Source organism: Accipiter gentilis, chromosome 16 (genome assembly GCF_929443795.1).
Source record: "Accipiter gentilis chromosome 16, bAccGen1.1, whole genome shotgun sequence".
Taxonomy (NCBI): domain Eukaryota; kingdom Metazoa; phylum Chordata; class Aves; order Accipitriformes; family Accipitridae; genus Astur; species Astur gentilis.
Genome location: NC_064895.1, coordinates 15,360,066 through 15,382,624, shown reverse-complemented (window position 1 = coordinate 15,382,624; position 22,559 = coordinate 15,360,066). Strand labels below are relative to the sequence as shown.

The 22,559-nt window shown below is 40.0% G+C and overlaps 2 protein-coding genes across 3 annotated transcripts in view; one reads left to right on the top strand and one right to left on the bottom strand.

The window, feature by feature from the left end:
- Positions 1-3,716, top strand: part of ROCK2 (Rho associated coiled-coil containing protein kinase 2) — a 101,617-nt gene extending 97,901 nt beyond the window's left edge. Inside the window, exon 32 of one of the 2 annotated variants that reach the window (XM_049819593.1) lies at positions 1,601-3,716. In XM_049819593.1, coding sequence (XP_049675550.1) covers positions 1,601-1,604 — 4 coding nt within the window. In that variant the 3' untranslated portion in view covers positions 1,605-3,716. Of the gene's footprint in view, positions 1-247; positions 1,581-1,600 lie in introns of those variants that run through there. The other variant, XM_049819594.1, reaches the window with a different exon arrangement.
- Positions 3,717-10,633: 6,917 nt separating this feature from the next.
- SLC66A3 (solute carrier family 66 member 3) lies at positions 10,634-21,163 on the bottom strand. The gene is made up of 7 exons (XM_049819599.1): positions 20,747-21,163; positions 18,280-18,362; positions 17,735-17,804; positions 17,047-17,104; positions 15,698-15,818; positions 14,442-14,483; positions 10,634-12,472 (listed from the first exon to the last, which is right to left on the bottom strand). The coding sequence occupies exons 1-7, from the start codon at positions 20,887-20,889 to the stop codon at positions 12,384-12,386; spliced, it is 606 nt and encodes a 201-aa protein (XP_049675556.1). The 5' UTR covers positions 20,890-21,163; the 3' UTR covers positions 10,634-12,383.
- Positions 21,164-22,559: the final 1,396 nt, after the last annotated feature.

The following is a 22,559-nucleotide window of genomic DNA, read 5'->3' as shown; positions in this document are numbered from 1 at the left end:
GGGGAAAAATCAATATGGTAAGTGTTCTATAAAATTGAATGATTTGTGAGTTAAATTTCCAATGAATACAATGTTCCTGGCTTACATGAATACTAACTGAGTCTTCATATTCCATGATAGGCGAAGGAAGGAACCCACCTACCTTAACACAGTCTTTTACTTAAAAAGGTTTAGTGATGATAAATGGAAATTTGAAGTCTTTTATAGGAGCATGACACACATTAAACATCAAACCCTCCTGTTGCAGATTACTTGATCTGGCATTTAAGGACTGGGATTGGTCATTTGATGATGTTGATGATATTGATGGTGATGATGATGACGATGTTTTTGATTTCTGAAGAAGTATAAGGGGTAAATTAAATAGAGAGGAATGGATTTGTTTGCCTTTGAATACAGCATGCTATGTTGGATTTTGTTTCTCAAAGCAGAGAAAATACAAGATCTCATTTTAATATTTTAAACAGTAAAAATGAGATTCTGTTCATGATGTTGATGAATTTTTAGAGGAGTCATTTTCATTAAAATGAAGTTATTGCCTTTGTCAGTGTTTTTATTTTTCTAATTTTAGATCTTTTTTTCAAAATTCATGTCTGCCTGCCTGAAAAAAAACCCAGCTGTTGTCAGAGTAGCTGCCCATCTATAGTGCTAATACTGCTAACCTCTGCAGATAATTTTTGAAGGCTAAAAGGGAGATTGTAGCAGGTGGATATTTAGCTGAAATAGAATTGGTATTTACAATTACTTTTCATTTTTAAGCTTTTAACATAAACAAACTGGTCTATGGCTAGCAGACATGAAAACACTGGAGTTCTGCATTTTGCTTTTCTTACCTGTGTTATGAAGTGAATTTGACTTGGCTTTCCTTTGCAGTGCTGTGCTTTTTGGGTACCTAACCATGCATTTGAAAACTACATAAACAAATGGGCTTTGCAGCTTCTGTGATACAGTTTCCTTGACCGCTTTAGAAAAGATTCTGCTGTTTTATTGATTTCAGCTGTTTTATTGATCTAATTTGTCCCATGGCTTACTTAAATATGCAATGTGATGAATGTACTGGAAATAGTGATAACTATTTTATAGTTCTCAATGTTTGATTATTTTTGCAATGTTATGTTTACACAGAAGAAAATCCTAAATGTTAAATTCCTAAGAATTCTTTTAAATAGTACATAAGGTGTGTCTCAGCTTTATAAAAGAATGGGTGATGACAGCAGCACTAGGGCTGTACCTCAGCTGCGTACTCAGTTAACTGAGATGCCAGCTCTTGTAGAATTTAACTGGCTTAGTGTTTACAGTAACAAGCATTATGTTAATTAAATATACTGCATCTTTATGTATTAAAAGTTTACAAATTACTAATCTTTAGAAGTGACTATTACATCGTGCGTATTGTACTTTACCCTCATCTATTGCAAGGGGGTTTAATTGATTTGGGATCATAATGCGTAAGGATGTGCTATACTTAAGTAACGATGCTGTTGAATGAAGAGGAATGATATTTCTCCCAACTATGCTGATGAGCTCATCCTAAATGAAGACTTTGAGGAAGTGTATTTTTGTCAGATTTACACTGACCAAATTTCTGCTTCTTTTTCAGCTAACTGCTTTCCGTGAATGCAGAGACAATTCAAGGTGATAATTTTCTTCCCGTTACAGCAAGAGTGAAACATATCCCAAAATATATTAAAAAATATATATATTTTCCTGAGAGATTGTGCTATATATATCAGAGGTTTACATTTTTGCTGCAATATAAATTACTAATCTCTGAGGGTTTTCCTGTATTCTCCTGAGTGACTGATCAAATGAGGAATGGTTGGTAAATAGTAAAAGGATATGTTAGGTAAACTTCTAAACTCTGTTCCACAAAAGCTTTCTTGGCAAGACACATACACTACATTTCATGAAAGGATCAAGAGGAATGAATATTAAAATGGAAGACTTTTCAGCTTTCGTAAAGATGCCACCAGCATGTCTGCAAGAAGAACAGGAGGAAGATCCACCATAGTGATATAGACTGCATCTGTAAGAAGTGACCATTATACTGTGTATATATATTGTACTGTAATACTGCAAGAGGGTTTTAAAAATCTTTCCACTTTATTTTTTTATGCTTATTAATCAGATACCGTTACTTATTGCAGTTGCAACTATGCACTTGTATAAAGCCATAATGTTGAAGTTTATATCATTCATACATGTGTATCAAAAGCTGCATGTCAGTGTTCAGCAGCTAGTATAAGTTTGAAGTATATACTAGTTTCAGCTACGTCATCATGGGCAGTCCTGTTTTACCTGTCTAATTGCCTTAATTTAATTTTTTTCCAAGTTTTTTGCCCATTCTTTATTTAAGGAAAAAAGAAGGTTTACCAGCTCTTAGGATGCAATTTTGCTTTGTGGCAGAAAAAATAGTGCACTATTTTTACACCTAGTAAGTATATCAATGTCAGCCTATTCTGAATGTATATCGACTGGTTTTAAGGGTGGAGAAGTGTTGGTTACAGAAACAATGTCTGATACCATTGGAATTACTAGACCATTTGCTTGTACATGTAACTGCTTATCCAGCCCTTTTTACAAACCTCAATATTAGTTACTGACTTATATTAACCCTCATTAAGTGCTATGAAACTTCATTTTGCCTTGTTTTTGCGTACTCTCCTAGATGTGTTTTTTATTTCTGGAAAAAAAGAATCTGTGACTATTTTTACATTTCACAACACAATATCAGAGGACTGTCACAAACTTTAAGAAAAGTAAAACATACTGTAGATGTATTTTAAAATTTTAAATCTGGTTCTCTAGCACATAGCTATAGGTATAGATAAATATTTTGGTAGTGAGTTTTGAGAACTGATAGCTGGGAAGAAAGGGCCTCAGAGGCACTTAATCTGACTTTTTTTTTTTTTTTAACTTGGGAGTTGTACAAAAAAATATAATTTATGTGGACTCATTCATGATGTGTTCATAATTATCCCAGAAAATGCATGTTTTATACAACTACAGTATGCGATGTTAAACATATTGACAGTAAAAAATGTAGTCTCCTATTTGGTCTCTTTATATATATATAAATATATATATATATTTAAAAAATATATATATATATAAAATATTGTGTGGGAGTGCAGTAATTTAAAATATGATCTAACACTTCAATGAAGGAGGACATTTCACTTTAAAATTTTGTTTGTTTGTTTTTGTTTTTTAAAGAGTGTTGAAATGTTTGGAAGGATAGGACCATGATTTATTTAACACTATCATGAAAGGTGGACTTGGAAACACTGAAATACTGAAAATTAATAAATATATTTACATTTTGTAACCTCTACTACAGTTCAGCTTAACAGAGCCAGAATGTATTCAGTCTTCTATTTATGCACTCGCAAAGTAAGATGTTGTGAGTTCTTAAGTTCAGAACTAAAACTTTCAGATCATTTCTGTTAGGTATTATAACCCAGCGCACAGCTACAGTGTTTTTTCCCTGCTTGTTTTGATTTACAGAAGTACAGTATATTTTTAGGCAATACAGATTTGCGTAGAGTACAACATTAAAAATGTATACAGTAAAACTGTTTCCATTCACTGAATGCATAAATATTTTATATATATATATATATAAAAATGTTACATTGTGGGAAGTTCTATCCTTTTCTGAATTGGAGAATATTATATATATATTTTTAAATAAACTATTTGAGTAAGGTAAAATAGTTCCTGAACTTGAGAAGCTGGTAATTAATTGAAATATTTAAATATCTAGGCAACTACTGCGGCAGATATGGGAAAGGCAAGAGTTGCTCAAAAGGAAGCCAGGGAAAGACTGTGTGTGGAGGAAGCGCAGACTCCAAGGGAGCTGTTTTGGCAGGCCATCAGGTGCTGGGGCTGGATCTGTTGCACTTTCTCTCCTTGGCTTGCCCTCATTCACTGTGAATCCCTGGGGTCCTGTTAAGCCTGACATTTTAGGAGATGTATTACAGTATTTACTAGCCACAGTTTATACACTCTATACTTGTACAATTAGTTGTTAGCTATACATACAGCAGGCTGTATTGAGATGGTATCATAGAATGATATGGGCTGATAGGGAGCACTGGAGGTCCTCTGGTCTGACCTCTACCTCAAAGCAGGGCTAACTTAGCTTAGGTTCCTCAAGGCTTTTGAGTTTTCAGTGCCTCGTATCATAGCACTCCTCAGTTCTCCTTCAAGCAATTGTCCCAAAACAAAGGAACAGCGTGGGCTCTGTTGAGCTGTAATGTGGAGATCATTTGGCCAATGGTATGGTGTGCACAAACCTTGTTTTGTACCCAGGACACAAAAAGGCAAAGCTGCTCTTCTGTTCTTCTCACTTATCCTTCTGCTCAAGACAGAGCTTTCATCTGCTGATCTATGGAATGCAAAGAACTCTTAAACATTAGTTCCTGGAGTCTGTTGTTTCCTTATTGTCCAGTGGTAGGTAAGCTTTTAAAATTTTTGAGAAGAGCATATTCCTGAATGAAAGAATATTTGTGTTAAAGTCACTGACATTTAAACACTATTTTTGTAACAGGGCTGTCCCAGCAAACAGGAAATTTTTATGGCCTAGATAATATAAAATTTCTCTCACTGCAAGTCCTTTTGTTTCACAAGAGTAAACAAATAGCATAGCCAAACTCCAACTTAACCTTGTGGAAAAATCAGGGGTCAAACTTGGAGCCAGAAGCTTAAGACGCTTGTATGGAAGTTGCTCTTTGGTTCCCATCCAAGAGCTCACCAGCACGGAAGTTGGCCGGGAAGACCCCATCGGGGTTAACGTGTCAGTTGTCACAAAGGCCTTTCTGCAAGGAGATTTCCACTTCTCTCCTAGTTGTGTACTGCAGTTTCCTGCTTCTAGTGGTTCCTGCCAAAGCTCAAACCATCACAGTGCTGCCAGCAATCCAGCACCAAGTCTGCATACTGAAGGAAACTCTGTGGTTCTTGTGCTTCTTGGCATGGTTGATGCTGTAACCAAAACATGACACGGACCACAGAACCACATAGGACTTGGAGACATGCAAGAGGCTCAAGTATCATGGCAGGCAGTGACAGTGGCCGAATTTAAAACATCACTAAAGCTTCACTGCAAGTGTCTAAATCTCTTACTAATTCTGTTGAAGACACTGAACCTCCCACATTTTTGGCAGGCTTTCAGTGGCTCTCTGAAGTCACCAAGGCCAGGAAAGCTGCTGCTAGAAATTATATGCTTTGTCTCTTTAGTTTCTCAGGCAGTGTCACATGATCATTAGAAATTTGAGCATTTGCATTTATAATCTTACAACGTATTAGTTTCCCATCTAGTTTTGAGAGAATCATTCTTGGAAGAGGATTTACGTATCTTGGTCTCAAGTGCCTTCACCCATCCTGTGCTTGTGAGGTCGTATTTGGGATGCTGCTGTGAAAAGGGGGAACTTGTATGAAAACAAACTTACCTGCATTGCTCTTACAAACTCTTACCACCTCTTTATTCTAAGGCAGGAGAACATAACAGTCCATGGTCCAGTTCAGGGAATTGGAGTATTTCAGTCTTCTCTGCATTCCTGGATAGTTTGCCTCGGCATTCATGTTAAAATAGTGATTAATTTATTTTTTCACAGAATCATAGAGTATCTCGAGTTGGAAGGGACCCATAAGGATCATCAAGTCCAACTCCCTGCTCCTTGTAGGAGCACCTAAAACTAAACCATATGACTAAGAGCAACATCCAGACGCTCCTTGAACTCCAACAGGCTTGGTGCCTTTTTAGTGCATTACAGTTGATTATGGACTATCATCTCTGCACATACTACACTTTAAATTGAAAACATTTGTTATTAAGAAGATCCTATTACCTTCTTCTGGGATTATGAGCACCCCATGGATCATGAAGTTATGCCTACTGCTTTGAAGTATCCCTCATGAGAGTGGGAAGGAGTTTTCTTTTGGATCTCCGTAAAAGATGTTGATGGAGTGGTTCTGAAACAAATTCATGTTCTTTGTTGAAGTTGCCTGGAAAGTGGACAGTGATGTACTTGGACACGCTCATCTGAGAAGTAAGACAAGTCTACTGAGATGTATGTGGCAGAAAAGAACACTGCATCTAAGCACGTCGAGTCTAGATCTCCACAGAAACTACTGCAATGAGTGGAAAAGCGTACCATAAAACCATAGCTCCAAGAAGCGGGGACTCAGAGGAACTGTAATTTATTAGCATTAGGGATGCTAATTAACAGGCCTTGTTATGAAGATTGGGGTTTTGAATCTTTGCTCCTTTGTAGGCAGGAAGCATTGTTTTATAAGGGTAAGAAAGTCAAGTTACTACCTGGTACTTGCTATTCCAAGCGTGAAGCTGGATTTGACCACTGCTGCTTTTGCTGCAGTTATCTTAGAGAAGCTGCAGGATTAAAGTGGCCTTGCAAAATGAAAGGCACGGTGAGAGGTAGCAAAATTACAAAGTTATAAGTGTACATAGTCCTGCATACCTTAAAGAAATCTGGAAAGACACATCTTTACCCTGAAAAGCAAGGGCAGAGAGTGCAGCAGCAACTGCATGTCCCTGCAACCCTTTTTAGGTTGCTTGGAGGAGCTATGGAGACATGCTTTCACAGCCAAGGAAACCGTATGTGATGCTTCAGTTGTATCACCCCATTTTGAGGTCTAAGTCTTCAAGGTTTGTTCAGAGATGTGAACCTACTTGTATGTATAGTCTTATATTGTCATGTCCCAGTGTGCCTTTTGGGTCATCCTGTTCTTGTCATTTGTCATCACCTTTGTTAAGCTTTTGGGTTTGGGTTTTTTTTGCCCAGGATGCTGCTGCATCACTTGGTAAGCATGGTCACCTGACGAGAAGTACATCAGGCTTGTGGGATCACTGCGAATCCTCTTCTTTTCCTTTGGCTTGCCAACTGCTTAGACTTTAAGCACTGCATTGCCATGTTAGGAATGTATCTCGGATATGTGCTACTTTTTATTAACAAGTGAATCGGAGAAAACATTTTTGGAGGTGTCCGAGATACGTAATAACTGTTTTAAGGCTGAAGGAGCCAGGAACCCCACCATCTGAACCCTTTTTCACATTCGCTGGCCCTAGCATTGTCTCTTACCTCAGCTGTGTTCTGTCTGAAAAATTTTTCAGCTCTCTAAGCTGATCTTGTAGCTAGGCGCAGCTTCAGGGCTTGCAACTACTTGCTGGATCCCATGGCCTCACATGTCTGCGTGATGTTGTACAGCATATTACAACCCCTATGTACTGGGGGCCAACTAAGGTTTAGTAGGATCTGTGTAGCCACTTGTCTGCTCTGGAGTGATCGAAGGACTTGATAAATACAGTAAGGAAGCTCCCCTTTGTGCTTCGTATACCGTTCAGAGCGACAGCAGTGGACGTTTTATTACTGGGAAGGTGGGCATACGTGCAAGCTTAAAACAAACATCAACACTGAGACAGGAAAATAGCCTTGAGCTCAGAGAGACCATGAGGACTGTAAGTCATGCTGACAGATCATTTCAGGGAAAAAAACTTAAAATCTCTCAAGTCACTGTCTTGCAAGTCAGCTCAGTGAAATCTGTATGTAGTCAGTTGCTCAAAGGTGAAAGAATTTCTTTACAGTAATAGGGTAACTTAAAATACACTTTACACAAGCTCAATTTGTGCTTCATTAGAGTCCTGATTTACATGACAGAGGAGACACTGAGGCATAGGAAGCGTGTTCTTCTATTTACGCTTTTCGTACAGTATGAGAGAGGTCAGCATCTTGGTACTGCTGGCCAAAGCCTCCAAATTCAAAAGCAGAAATCTTGTTCATCCTGGAGTAGGCATATACACAGATGACTTGCAATTACAATAAGGTGGTAAGCAGAATTTATTTTCAGCCTGGAGCCATTTTACAATTCAATTTGTATCATAATCATTGTTAGCTAACTGTTCTTGGCACGTTTTAGGCTGGTGCAGGTTCTGTCCTTCAAATTAGTTTCCAGAATACTTGACAGATAAAAAATATGCCCTCTTAAATTTCCCGTCCTCTGAACCAGTAACACTGCATCGTACACAGAAGTACTTGTTCAGGCTACTGACAACTGAAGACAGCTATGAGCTGAAATAATGAAACAAAACAGGGCACGAACAAAATTATGACAATTATTTAAATTGTCCTTAGGTATCCCCAACTAAATTTCATCAAGAGTATCGTGTAGTGTAAAAAACCTCTAATTTTACTCCTGGTCCAAAGGCTGGATTTTTTTTCAAGACAGAGATGGTGCTTGCCTCAAACCACTTCCAAGGTAGAATGGAATAGTTGACACCTTTATCTTTAAGTCTGTATGTCCATCTTGCCATCAGGCAGGAAAAACCTGAGATCCATCAGGACTCAGGTCTGTGAGACTGCCAAGGTCTTGCAATTGGATCCAGCACAAGTGATGAGCTGGTAGGTTCTTGAGGTGATGTTTATTGTGGCTCCCAGATGCCTATTTGACATCAACGGCCATCATCTCTGAGAACTCTTTTAAGTATTTTGGAGAACTTTAGCTCAACATCAAGCAAATTAAATTCAGTACAAACGAAGAAGTTAATAACATCCTATTTTATTTTTCAGCTTCCTCACACTCCAAATTGGGATATCCTTAGACCATTATTAGTGATGAAGGCAACATTTCATGTTCTGCTTCATACATAAATATGAATCTCAAGTATTGATGAATCTGGAAGGGAACGGAACAAACCAGCCTGAAAAGAACTAGCAGGGAAGGAATAATTATTTATCATCATAGAAACTATAGGGCTGGGAAACTACCTCATCTGAGTTTACCTCCACATCTGTGTAGCTTTTAATTTATAATAATAAATTCTTCCTGTTGGCTCTGAGGTGTTCTGGGTTTTTTCCCTATTACATATGTCCTTAAATGCATAATGATTGTTTGGTGGAGGAAGACTAATTTTACCTCATTTAAAGGAGCGAATGAAGGCTTTTTACAAGTTGTAAGCTGTTAGGGACCTTTTAGCTAACTGTGAATGACTTTCTCCAAAGAGTCAAACTGCTCTAAAATCCAGCTTCTGAGCTCTGGCAGTTGAGGTGTGTGTCCACCTGCCCACCGCACTCCTTTCTCTCCTGTTTTAATAGATCAGATTAGCAGAACCAGGTTAGGGAGCACCTACGTGCACAATGTAAGCCAGCGGAAGAGTCTGAGGGGTCAGACAGGGACAGGGACTTGCGAGCAGTCCAAGCAGTAACATCTTTTGCTGGATTAGGGTAACACAAAGAAACATACATCTATGTCTGCGTAGTTTCACTCTGCACAAAATGCAAGTATGATGGAGGCCCGTAGGGTGGGGGAGATGACGGGTTTGCTTTTGCGTATGATGTTCATGTTCATGGAGGACAGTTGAGAAACAGGCTTTTGGGGAAAGTATACTATACATATCTTCCACTGCCTGCAGCATGCCATCTCTGGAATCGAGTCCTCATTCCTGTTTTTTTGGATAGTAAATCTCATCATAAACATTTTCATACTGTTAAACTGAGCGTTGTGGCTAAGTGCAGCTGGTAGTTTATCTGTTACCAAAGGCAGTCATAGTTCCATCATATCCATAGCTGGAGATATTTGGGGTTATCCAGTGGACTGTACTAGAATTCAGATCTTGTCTTTTCACAGGCAAGAAAACTTGTACTTTTTGAAAGCCCGGACAGGACCCACACTTGACCAGCCAAGACAGGAAAGGCAATGTTACCTTGTGAGCGTGTTGTGCACTGCTGCAGTCAGACACCAAGTGTGTAATTCAGCACATGCACAGCATCTGGGAAGGGAGAGGCATTACTTCCAGCCCTCTGGATAAAAGTTGCTTGCTGGCTTACACACCCTGCAATAAAACCAAGATGCTTTCCCTGCCCGTCTTTGCTCCGCTGCTGCATTACGCAGCAAGCAACTCACTTGTGTCCACCCTGATACTGCTGAATGACAAGTTTAACAAGATTTATCCTCCCCGTGTATCTTGTCTAAAGCTATTGCCTCTAATCCAGCTACCAAGAAGATTATGGTTTATGTACTGGAAAACCACAGGCTCTATGCTTTTGTGGGCCTTGCTCAGGACTTGAGCATATGTTGACAGAAGTGAAAGAAATTATTCTCTGGGGGGGAAAAAGTGTGTAAAACTATTTACTGCTGCCTTCTGATCTGTTCCATATCTCTTGCATCTTGAATGAGAACTCATGGTCCAGCTTTCCAAGTCACAAAATTACTTTACCTTAAGCTTGTGAATTACCCAGCTTTGTTTCTTTTCCTCAGTCTCTTTTTTTTCCACAGGTTTCTAAGATGATTTATTTGAAATATGTTATGTAACCTGTAAAGAACTTTTCTTAAATGTGTTTTCAGAGTCTTATGGTGAAAAAAACCCAACTTGAAGTGCTGATCCTCAAACCAAGAATAGTGTCTTCATCATTTTGCTACACTATCACTCAGGAGTGTGAAAGATGTCAGTAACAGAGAGGGTTTGGACTCCACAAATGTATCAAGAAGAGGCTTTAATTAAAAAAAAGGAGATGAGAAGTGTGTTTTTTTCCTTTTAAGATGCTGGAGCTCTTCAGCATTTTACAGGTTAATATACAGCCTGATCCTTCAAATATTAAGGTGAAATCTGCCCATTAATGACCTGCAATGAATATTTCATTTTCTTTCCATATATGGAAACAGAATAAAAAATTAAATGTAATGCAAATGAACTGCCATGAAGAATAGTGTTTATTAATATGACCTGGAAAATGTATCACATGCCACCTGCCACCATTTAGACCACTTCAGATATTTTACACAGCTTTAGTAAAATCATAACAGGACCTTTACAGTTACTCTCTCAACCAACATAGAAACAGTTACACATTTTATTGGAGCAGTAAAAAATCCTCATCTTTGAACTTGCTCTCAATAATATGAGATACGTGAAATCATATGTCCACAGACATACCTCTTCCTACCCCTTCCCACTCTAAAATCAGAGTTTACAAAGCAGGTATGTTTTCTGACAGTGAAGGTGTTGGTCGGTCTGATTGCAGGGTGTATGCTGGTGGAAACATCTGCATTTGCAGATCCCGCTCTTCTGCAAGAGTCCAATGATTTAGCATGTTGCAAGGAAAACCTGCCTCAAATGTAGCCAATGCAGTCCTCCCATAGTTTTCAAGGGTGCCAGCACCAAGGATTGCCTTGGTTTTAACAGTATGTAAGAACACTTTTGAAAAGGTGTATCTTTTCATTTTGGAGAACGTAATGAGAATTGAAGGCAAGCTGTATGATTACTTCTGTAACTTTCGGTTGGAAAGGCATTACTTCCAAAAAAAATCCCCCATTAATAGTTCTCAAGAATATCCTTTTCTCTTTTTTAATATACCTACTACAAATTGATTAGAATCTCTAAAGCAAAAATTTATGTGAAGTCTTTTATGTTCTTCAGCATGGACAGGCTGAAAACTAACAAAGCACAGAGCAGTATCGTCAAAACCCAGTCACCATTGGAGACGAGTCTGCTATGATGCATCAAGCTGTACAAGTACAGGGGTCACTGTCAGTATGGATTGCATTTGGGGATTCTGGGTATCAGTTCAGGAACTTTGGCTCAAACACAACTTTTAATTCTGTTAGTCAAAGTTTCATTAATTCCTATACGCTCTAGTCTCTGCTGTTCCCAAAACTGTATGAATGAGAGCTCAGGTTGAAAAAGAAGAATTCATAGTTGAGTTTTTGCTCATATCCTAATAAAAACTGTGTATTTTGAAGAAAGTGACCATGGGTATCCTGTTATCAGCTGTATAAATTGTACTATTTAAGTGTTGCATGTAAGCACTACAATCCCAACGGAGTTTGTGACTTAGTAAAACACATTTAGAACCTTATTTTGGATTAGGCCTTGACTCAGATTTTCTTCATCCTAAAATACAGATAGTTAATGTCTAACTAATTGAGTTGCCTGCAAGAAGATGACAAACATCTGTTGTTGTTTTTCAAACTTGCAGCAGATGCAGAAAGATGAGTTGGTATGTTGGTGCACAATTGCTCTTGTGTAACTGAAGAAAATTGCTTATATGTAACCAGAAAGTACTGAAGTGATACGATAATATATGAACATCTAAATATGAAATACCTTCTTCATTTAGTAAAAAAAGTCCAGAGAAAATGTGATATCAGTGGAACTTGTCTTAAATGACCAATAAAAGTATGCTGCTTAAATTAAGTATCTTATCAGACTTATTTCTAAGAGAAAATAAGCATGACTCTACTAATTATGCTTAGGGATAAATACTAGGCTTAAGAGAGAGAGAGCTTCCTCAACCTTTGTTCTGTTGTTTAAGCTTAATTATATTGGGGGTTTTTTGATGGTAACTATGTTGTGTGCTGATGAGTGTCTTCTAATCAGTCTTTTTAGTTTTCCTGTACTGAAGGATTGTGGCTGTGACCCAAATATTGAGAATAAGCATGGTTATGAAACGGATGAGAACTAAAAGGGAAAAAAAATATCTTGTAAGCATAAATCCAAAAGAATCAACTGCTGTCATTTTCAGAATACACATTGTTTTGTAAACCTCCACTGGTGTAAAAACAGGCTGGTTCCCATTCTGCAACTCTTTTAAATCAATTAGTTTAAACTGCCATGTTCAGGAACCCAGAAATTCTCAAAGTAAACGTAGCAGAGAAGAACATTTAGCACTTGTGAGTGGTATCTGAAAATAATACACTACAGTACCTTTAATTCCTTTGTGACAAAACCAGGAGAATAGTACAAGTTTGAGTAGCCTCATATTAATTTATATTTACACCTAAAATTAAACTCAGGAGCCACAGCTCATGTGCCCAGTATAGTTGCATGTGTTGTTTATAATAAAAGGATTATTCTCTACTGCCATCTGTTTAGACTTTAGGGAGACAGGAAATACTTGTATCTGTCAGATTTTAATGAGAGGAAATCTGACAACTGAGAAAAAAAGCAGTTTTTCAGTATCTTGATTAACTTTCAGATTTTTTTTAAACCAAAATAAGCATTGTATCTCTACCTGTGAGACCACAATTTGAAGTATAGCTATATCTAATATCCATTTACTAAACAGAATATACACAGAAATGTACACAAAACTTTGTTTCAGAAATGTGCAATACTTGACAGTTTCATACATGCCTCTGAAACCAAGATGAACATGCCAAAGTGTTCAGTGTTAGAAGTTAACTGGAAATCTTTTCTATTAGAACAGCACGTTATCAATGTTTGCTGCCATCTCTTCCATGTTCCAAAGTGTATTGTGCTTTATTTTAAAAAGCAGCTTTAACCAGAGCCAGCTTTACTTTCAAGAGCCAGCTTTTTACTTTCATGGTGTTTTTCTCCTTTCCTCCCTACCCTCAATATACTTCTCCTGCTTCTACTCAGGCTAAGTGTGTAGCTGTGGGTGAACTAGACTTGATAACTGACCTGGACTAAATTTCTGCATGTGCATTATGCCATTTTTTTGGTGATCCAGTTAACTGCATGTCCCCAAAACTTACTCCGGCAAAGAGAAACCAGTAAGCATGGGGGTGAGAATATTGATTGAAAAGGGGACTTCCTTTGCCAGTGAAAGAGCAACTTGAACTGCTTGTAAAATTAGAGCCTTATTGTGCTGCAGAGGACTGCTTAAAAATAAATAAATCACTCATGTGATGTTTCTGATGAAATACCAGTTTTGAAAAAGGATCCACCAAATAAAGTACAATGTGATTTTGTAACTGTTCTTACATCTACCAAGATCTGATTTTGAACCATTTATTGAAAAATCTGCTGTACTCCTTAGCTCTTTCAGTTTTGTCAGGATGGTAAGAAGCTGTTAAGTAAATTTGCTTTGTAATGAAATCAGCTGCAAATTATATATTTTAAGCCAGTTTTTTGTGAGTTTCTTACCAGCGCACCATTTCATTTTCAGCCTGCCATAACCTTTCTGAATGTTGTGCCCAAAACTATTCATATACTAAGCTGAGCTTTAAATAGTTTTCTGGAAGAACTTTTTAATGCACAAACCCCACAGTAAGAAAAGGAAACACTTACTATTTGAAAAACTATCACTCAGTTATTACAGATTTTTCAAGTTGTATTTTACTAAATTTATTTATGTATGTATTTAAATATTGAAGATTTTTAATGCTTTATTCTGCTTTTTTCATAATTAATTTTGTAGTGCTTTTGCCTTTTGAGAAAGATAATGGCTTTTGGACCACTTGTCACCACATGATAAGCGTAAGCAGGTTTTGTTGTTTTCTCTGGGTATTTGACTGACTTGTAACCCTGTGCTACTTTTTTAGCACTAACTCCTTCCCTCACTGTGCTAACCCAGCAGGTTCATGGTTTGTTCTTCTGAGAGCAGATAACTGCTTTTACAAAACAGCTAAAAACTACCATGGCAGCTGTTATCTTGGAAAGGCAGGCAATTCCATACTCTACTCACCTGCGAGATCATTCGTAGTCATTACAGTTGTAACTATTCTTGCTGTAAATTGAATGAATTCTGATTAGTGGACTAGATATGACACATTTATACCTTCAAAAAATGATGAAATGTCTATCTTTTAATAGAGGGTAACCTTGCATGAAAATATACATCTTACAGAGATTGCCACTTTCAGTGCATCCACTCTTCACTATTTTAGCTTCAGAGATCAAGCTCTCAAAGCTGAGTGACACTGTATTAAGGATCTTTTTTAATGAGAAAATCACTGATAAAATTAGAATTTTTGTTATCTGTCTCACTAGATTGGTTGTGGTCAGAGTTTAATGCTTCTTTTTCTGTTCAGCCCCCTCCTTCAGTACTTGATACTGAGCCTCACCCACAATCTGAGCCTCACCCACAATTGAGTTAGCATGACTTAACCGTTGTGAATGTTCACACGCATGCTTGTAGGCTTCTGCAAATATGAGGAATTCAGCTTTCCTTCCCACAACAAATCTAAATGTTAATTATTACACATTTGCAGCAGACTAAAACCATTTACAAAGTTATTGCTATCGTTCAGTGAACATACCACAACTTCTAATTATTGACTTATAAACATTTGTTTCACAGGGAAATTGATCCAGCATCACTATGTTTTACAGTAAGAATATTTTAAACAAGTTTTGTGAGTGTGACAAAGGCACTTCTGACAAATAGTTGTAGAACCCTTCATGCAGACCGCTAGGTAATTAACACATGAACTGCACAAATCGCTGTTTTTGGTACATTCTTAAATTCTCCTCTGTTGAAAAATGTATTTACATGTAGTCATGGAGTTAAAAGTATTCAGCATTAAGCGTGTATTTATTGGCAGGTGACTTTTCAGAATTAGCGGTCTGATTGTCTGACTCAAAATTTAGTGCCTTTTCATGCTGGATCACTAGTAATTTTATTAAATCATAGAACATTGAAATCTTTTCTTAGTAAAGACACTCTTTCAGTTATTTCAACTCTATCAGGCTCCTTTGACCATATTTGCATGTTTTTTAAGTCAAAGTCTCATTGTGACTGAGCTGGTGTCAATGATAAAAGTTGATTTCAAAAGACTGTGTGGTATCTGAGTCTCAGAAGTCGGCACTAAGGGAAACTACATTAGGCAAGATTTTTACCTACTATGATTGAGTAAAGACCTATTGAAAAAGGCATTAGGAGGAGATACGGCTTTAAAAAAGGAAAACTCAGTGCTTCACATCAGGTTGCCCATAGCTTACTTGCACAGGTGTATGCAGACATACTCCAGGTCAAGGCGCTCACTTGTCCAGAATCTTTTGTCTGCCAGAGACACCGCAGCTGAGCCAGCTTACTGGCTGCACTGATGAGTGTGCACAAATTCTGAAAAGCAGGTAAAAAAAAAAGAACCTCTGCTATTGTATTATCTGAGTGTTTAGCTTATGGCTGTTAGTATGTAACTTACTAAAACTAGGACTAGCTTTTGCATTTAGAATAAAAATAAAAAAATGTACTTTTTCTGCATTTGGTAATCCAAGCATTTCAGTTTCTTACTAAGGAACCGTGAAGCAAAAAACTGAAGTTGCCAGAAGCAAGGGAGTGATTTCTGAGGTGCTGCCCAGAAAGAAACTCAAAGAGCACAACAATTGCTGCTGCTGTTGGCAAATGCTTGATAGAGGCAAATACAATAAGAAGCAAAGAAATAAAAAAGCCTCTCAACCTGCTACATAAAACTGTTTATGAAAGTTAGCTAAAATGAGACTGATCTAGTCTAAACAGCAAGGTTGATTCAGACCATCTGTTACCATTATGTCTGGCAAACTAAACCATAAAAGAATGAGAAAACTGACAAGAATGTGTGGAAAATGAGTCCAATTGGTGGGAAAAAATAATGAAGGGAGCAGACTATTTGCTCTCTGTCATCCTTTAAGGGGGATTTTTCAAAGGCAGTGGGTAGAGGGGTTCTCCACATGGGTCTTTGTGGTGTGCCTGGATTTCCCTTGCAAGTAAGGATCGGCAGCAGGCTTAGAAGCTTTTATCCCTATTTGTATCATCTTTTGCATTAGCAGCTCCAGTTAATCTCAAAATTTAACTTTCTCTCTTCTGACAAAAAGGGCAAAGACCATCTTTAACCTACATAGGGCATTATCAGATGATGTTTTTCTTGCAAAATTCTAGGACTAAAGGGAAAAAAAAAAATTTGTCAAAGACTTAACATTCCCTATTTCAAATGCTTTGACTGATGCTCTATTCTTTTCCTCTCATGTTAAGGGTTTATTAATCAGGATTATGACATTAGGACTAAAGAGGCAATATTTTTTGAACATCTTAAACCATTGCTAGTTAATTAAGGCACCACAATTAACAGCTTTACCTCAGAACATAACTTTTTTTTTTCTCCATAGAGTCTCTATTGCCAGTGCCATGTTTTCCAGCTACTCATATAAGTGAGAATCAGTTATATTTGAAAACTGGTTAGTTGTTCTGAAAGCTAACCTAAATGATGAATTATTCCAAGGACAAATATAAGGAGAGATTTCACTGATAAAGACTTCCAGAAAAAAGTCATTTCATATGAGGACCTAATTTCAAATAATCATGCAGTACTTACCATGGCCAGGTCTATTATCCACTTCCGCAGTGTTAGCATGTACCAGCCCCCCCCCAATCTTATATTATGTTAAGTTTCATAGCACTGAAAATTCTAGCATACCAAAGCTCTCAAAACTGCCTGGGGAATTAGATTTTTTTAAAACATCTGGAAATAATCTTATTGAAACTTTATAACAGACCATACAATCTAGATAAAATATATTAAGCACTGGTTGAAACACTAAGTGTTCCTATTTTTCACACTGTCTTTGGTTGAACAGTGCCTGGAGTTTCTCAATAGCTGCTCCAAAGCACATGACTTGAGATTTAAGCCCAAATCCTATTTAAAAAAAAACCAAAACAATACACTGCTGTGTTCATCATGGCAAGTACAATCTGCATGGGTAGGAATCAAAGAAAAAAGACTCATCATTTCCACCCTGCATCTCTAGCAAAGATGTAAGTTAAGAATTGCTCTTACTCCTTACCAGTTGTGGGCCTTCTAAAGCATAGCTACATATAAAGCTTACTTCTTGGATAGATTTCACTGTGATCCCAGAAATCAGCATGTGAAATGTGGAATGCATGTTGAGAAGTGGCTGAAAATGATTTACAATGGTAGCACAAAACAAACGATGACATAGCTGCTATGCAGAAAACTACCAAGCAAGCTACATAAACCAAAATTCCCAGATTTCAAAGGATACATGACTGCATAAAACACAGCTCGTTTCATGTTTCCACTGAAACGCAGAATAAACAAAAGGAGAATGACATCTGAAATAAATAAAAGATTGCTCGTGACAGAAGGGAGAGAGGGGGCCCAGAAGTAATCCTAGACAGTACCACTGGACACCATGTCTGCAGAAACTGCTTTCTTACAGGTTTTATCTCTCAAATTTGACTCATGTCCAAAACACTGCAAGCTCCAAAACGAAGCTTTTCGTAAAGAGTCTGGAGCATTTATAGTGCTTCTCTCCCACCTGGAGTCACTGGATAAAGGATGAGCTTACACTGCAACTTCACCATATGTGTATTAATTAGATCTTTCTCCTCTACCTGACCATCTATTTTCATAAAATTTGTAAGAATTCAATTATATTTGAGATGTTCATTCCCTCTTCCCCCCAACTCCAGCTAGAATTGGTCAATGGATTCACATCACTGCAGTGGAGTACTGTACCTATCTGCAGAGCCTTGGAGTGCTGAGTGAGCCCTGCTTTATTTCCAAAACATGGCTTAAAAAAATTACCTTGTGCAATGATGATGGGATATTCCAGGTATGTCTGCAGAGGGTAACCATAATAGATCTGGTACCTCAGGAACACAAGGAAACTGAACAGAAAGACACAAAACAGCGTGACTGCATGAAGGGACAGGACAGCTCCTTCACAACTTCTTTTTCCTGCTTTGGTTGTGCCGAAAGGCTCCAGATAGGTGTAGCTGTCAAACTGATCAAACAAATATGAAGACAAAGTGCAAGCATGATGATTCCATAGTCTATTTTTGTCACCCTCAAATAGAGTAAGAGGTAGAAAGCTGCCCACACTTCTTGTCAAGGTCTTTGTGTCACAGTGTGTAAGGCATAATTTTATTAATTACAACTGATGAGAAAGAAATAAAGGCTTCCAGACCTAGAAGATACCTTCTCCTTGCAATTGCCTGGGCACCTCTGGGATAACTCTGATTTCTTTATTTATGTCTGTAGTCCAATCTATACATTAAGCAAGTTTTACATGAGTAGAAAACATCTTCCAAGCTGTCTAGACTACGCTGTTACAAGATTGCCCAGTGTAGCTGTACTGGTCAGACTGAGAGCCTGTTCTGAAGTGTACCAAACAACGGCAATTCTCTTTCCTGCCATCCCACAATATAGTATCTAAAAGGAATTGAACTTTTATCACTTTTTCTTTACTTTCTTCAACTTTCATGCAAGTCCATGGGGTTAGACAAAAACTTCAAGGCTGCAGAGAAAATAGAAAGGTCTCTTAGGGCATAGTTTTTATGTAAGGAAAAATTGATGGTTTCTGGCATAGAAAGATGGCTTAAGGAACCGCCTGCCTTGTAAGGAACTGCCTTTTACAGTATTCAGAATTTAAATGTCTGAAGTTCCTAGAAGTCTTATTTCTTGTAGAGTCAAATTAGACTCCTTGCCATCAGCACCGTGCTTCTGCATCACTCTTCTACCAGGTCACTGCATGCTGGCTCTGCAGAGCCATCCCAGTTTGCACCAGTAGCCCCAAAGCTCTCTGCAGCTGGACTCAAAGTTTTTAAAGGCTGCAGGATAAATAGTCCTACTAAATAAACAGTCCCAATACACATTTCAAAAAAGACTCATTGCAACTCTTCCAAAACAGTTTTGCCCTGAGCAGGTGCAGAACCTGCAGCGGTGTGGGTACTGCAGTTATCACGCAGGTGCTGAGGAGGCATTTATGGCTTCTCCATGCTCATCTGAAACATCACTCAGGAAGCCTTTTCAGTGCACGCCAAAACACATGAATGATTTTAAAATACTACCGCTGCTTTTTGGCTGGGGCTGTGGGGTAAGTTACCTCTGCTGGCACTAGAATTTAGCTCACTCTAAGGTGTATTAAGGGTAAACAGCAACAACAGGAGTTCAGTGCCACGGGGAAACACGGGCAGTGAACAGCCCCAGGGGAGAGCAGGGGTTTCCGCACAGCTACGTGCAGAAGGGTGTCTGTACACCTAAGCCTCGGCAGCGCCAGGCTGGGCTCGACAGCTGTGCTTTCAGCTGAAGACAAGGCACAGGCGCGTTCAGAAACAACTTGCCATTTTTGTGAAGTGATTTCTCTGAATAAAAAGCCCCTTTTTACTTGGTGCCGAGAGCTAGCAGCCATCTGGCTGGATGCTCTGGCCACATCCATCCCTCTGTTTGGCAACCACAAGGCTCTTCAAGGTATTTTCTCTCACATGCTTGTGCCCCATGCAGGCAGTTTATTTATCTTTCATTCCATACAAGCCTCTTTAAGTAAGATTTAATAAGTCTAGCCCATGTAAGCTTATTACAGGCTGACAAATCTTTGGAGTTTGAGACGGTCTGTAATTTTCTTAAAGAATTACTATGTTTTACTTATTTGGGTGACAGAAGCCTGTCTAACTGGTACAACTACCCGCACGACAGGGCACACGGACCAGTTAATAACCCAAATACATGGCTTAAACCCAAGAGTAGGTGTTGTCTCCAGCTACGTGGGTGGCCCAGGTTGGCTTTGGCAAAGTTAAAAAAGCCGATTTTCGCTTTAACCAAGAGCGCTGAAACGCTTTAAACCAGAAGTTTCGGCTCCAGACCGCCTGTGCGCCCCGCGAAGGCAGGACGCGGCACCCGCACACGACAGGCGTACCCGGAGTCAGCAGGGGGGCTAACCGCCAGTTGCAAAAAGGAGCGGTTTCACAGCCGGAGAGAGCAAGGACGGCTCGCCGCCCCCTTCGAGCAGCCGCTCGACACGTCCTCAGAGCTGTGACGGCAGGACCTTCGCGACAGACTGCCGCCGAAACGCTTCCCGCCCCCACCCCCGGCCCGGCCCGGGCCCGCCTGCCCGCTGAGGGAAGCCCGGCTGAGGCGAGGCGGTGCCGCCGCACCCCAACGGCTCTTCCCGCCGCGCGCCCCCCGGCGGGAGCGGGGGCTGGGGGGGAGGAGGCTCGCTGTTGTCCCCGTGTCCCCCCGTCCCGTGTCGGTTCCCCCCGCCCCGCCGCCTTACCCGGCCAGCTCCAGCAGCAGGCTGCCCACGCTGACCCCCCGCGCCGACCTGGCGGCCAGCACCGCCGCCAGCTGCGGCAGCTTGATCACGGCGCACACCGCCCAGGTGCTCCAGTGGGCCAAGGCCAGCAGCGCCGGCGCCATCCCGCCGCGCTGCGCGCCCGCGGCTGCCCGGAACGGGGAACCCGCGCTGCGGTCCGGCGCGGCGCGGCGTGGCGGCGTGGAATGGGGCGGGGAGCCCGGCCCGGGCGGCCGTCACGGAGCGCTCATGGCGGCCGCGCTGCCCGGGGCGTGGGGCGCGGAGGCCGCCCGGCCTGCGGGGAGAGGAGAGCCGGGCCCGGCGGCGGGCATCTCCCGCTCCCCGTCCGCCTCCCAGGGCCTCGCCGCGCCTGAGCGCGCTGCCGGGCGGTTTGGCAAGCCCGGGAGGCCGGCGCGCCGTCCTCGGGAGGGGGAGTGCTTCCTGGCGGCAGCCTGCGGGGGAAGGGGCCGGTCACCCCCGTTCCCCGTGCGGGCGTGCTGCCGAACGCCGCGCTGAGGGGGGAAGCGGAGCGGAGCGAGGACCGAGGCCTACCCACAGCTAGCGCTCCTCCGTGTGAGGGCCGAGAAACGCTCAGCGCCGGGTCGAGAGCCTGGGTCCTGAAATTACGCTGTGTTACCTTAAACAAAACCCGCAAAACAGTGGTCATCGGATGCTGGGTTGGTGCAAAACCTTAGCCACGGTTTGTGTTCGCCTAGGAGTAGTGTCGGTCCGCTCTCGGTTTGGAGCTGCAGGCAGGCTGGAGTTGGGCTTTCTCCCCCAAAGCGGAGTCTGCAGTGCCACAGCTCCTGCGTTTTTCGGGTCACACTGTCTGGATCGCTGTGGTGCTAATTCCTCTGGTAGGGATGGTGTAGTTTTGACAGCAGCGTTTTTGGTTGCACAGAAAGAAAGTTCAACAAAATTAAAAGTTCCTGAATGCTGGGCATGTCATGTTACTGAAGACGGAGCAATTTCTTTGGAATATACACCTACCCGCCATACACAGTTATACACAAAAATGGTAAAGTGCCGTTTTTAAAGCTTTTGTCGTTATCAGCTTGTCAGACGCAAGTAAGAGCAATTATCCAAGGAATACACATTTGTACCAATCACGCACATACAGAATCTTGGCTCTTTCATGCCTGCATATGGCCAGGACTACCGCAGAGTGTCAAATTCGTACCATTAATTCAGATTTTTATCTGCCGCATAATTTCTTTAACACGAGGCGTTATTTGCAGGCATAAAAATTCTTTTTCATTTTAATGAAAGTTGGATTTCTGTATGATTAATAGTTTGTAACACGGTTTAGTTTCAGCTGTTTTGCATTTCTCACAAATTGTTTTGTTTTGGTAATATGATTTGACAAACAGGTTTATTACGTTCATTCTACATACCTTTAGTGATATTTTAAAACAATATTACTAATGCTTAATTTTTAAATCATGTTGCCCTCTGTATAATTCAGTCATAAAAAAAAAAAAGAAGCATGTATGTAGGTTACATAAAACCTCAAAACCCTGATTGAAATAAATGCCCCCCCCCCAATATGGAATTTTAATTTAAAAACTGTGTTTCTGTTAATATAATTCAAATTAATCAAGCTTTTCAAACACAATAATCTCTAAAAGAAAAAAAAAATAAACATAGTAACTGTTCTAAGATTTTCTTGATCAACTGAGTTCTCAGCCTTGTGGGAGTACTGTGTACTTGAAAAAAGGGTTGAGTAATAGATGTGTCTGTCATTTCAGATAATCTGAAAATAATCAGAAATATTTAAGGTATGACAAAAAAATTT

Bases quoted from the DNA above. Each gene is read 5' to 3' on its own strand.
- SLC66A3 (XM_049819599.1), bottom strand. From the start codon at position 20,889: ATGGCGCCGGCGCTGCTGGCCTTGGCCCACTGGAGCACCTGGGCGGTG. The intron at 18,363-20,746 runs GTAAGGCGGCGG...CTTTCTGTTCAG, and splicing joins CTGCTGCTGGAGCTGGCCGG to TTTCCTTGTGTTCCTGAGGT. The intron at 17,805-18,279 runs GTAATTTTTTTA...TATTTATTTCAG, and splicing joins TCCCATCATCATTGCACAAG to ATGTCATTCTCCTTTTGTTT.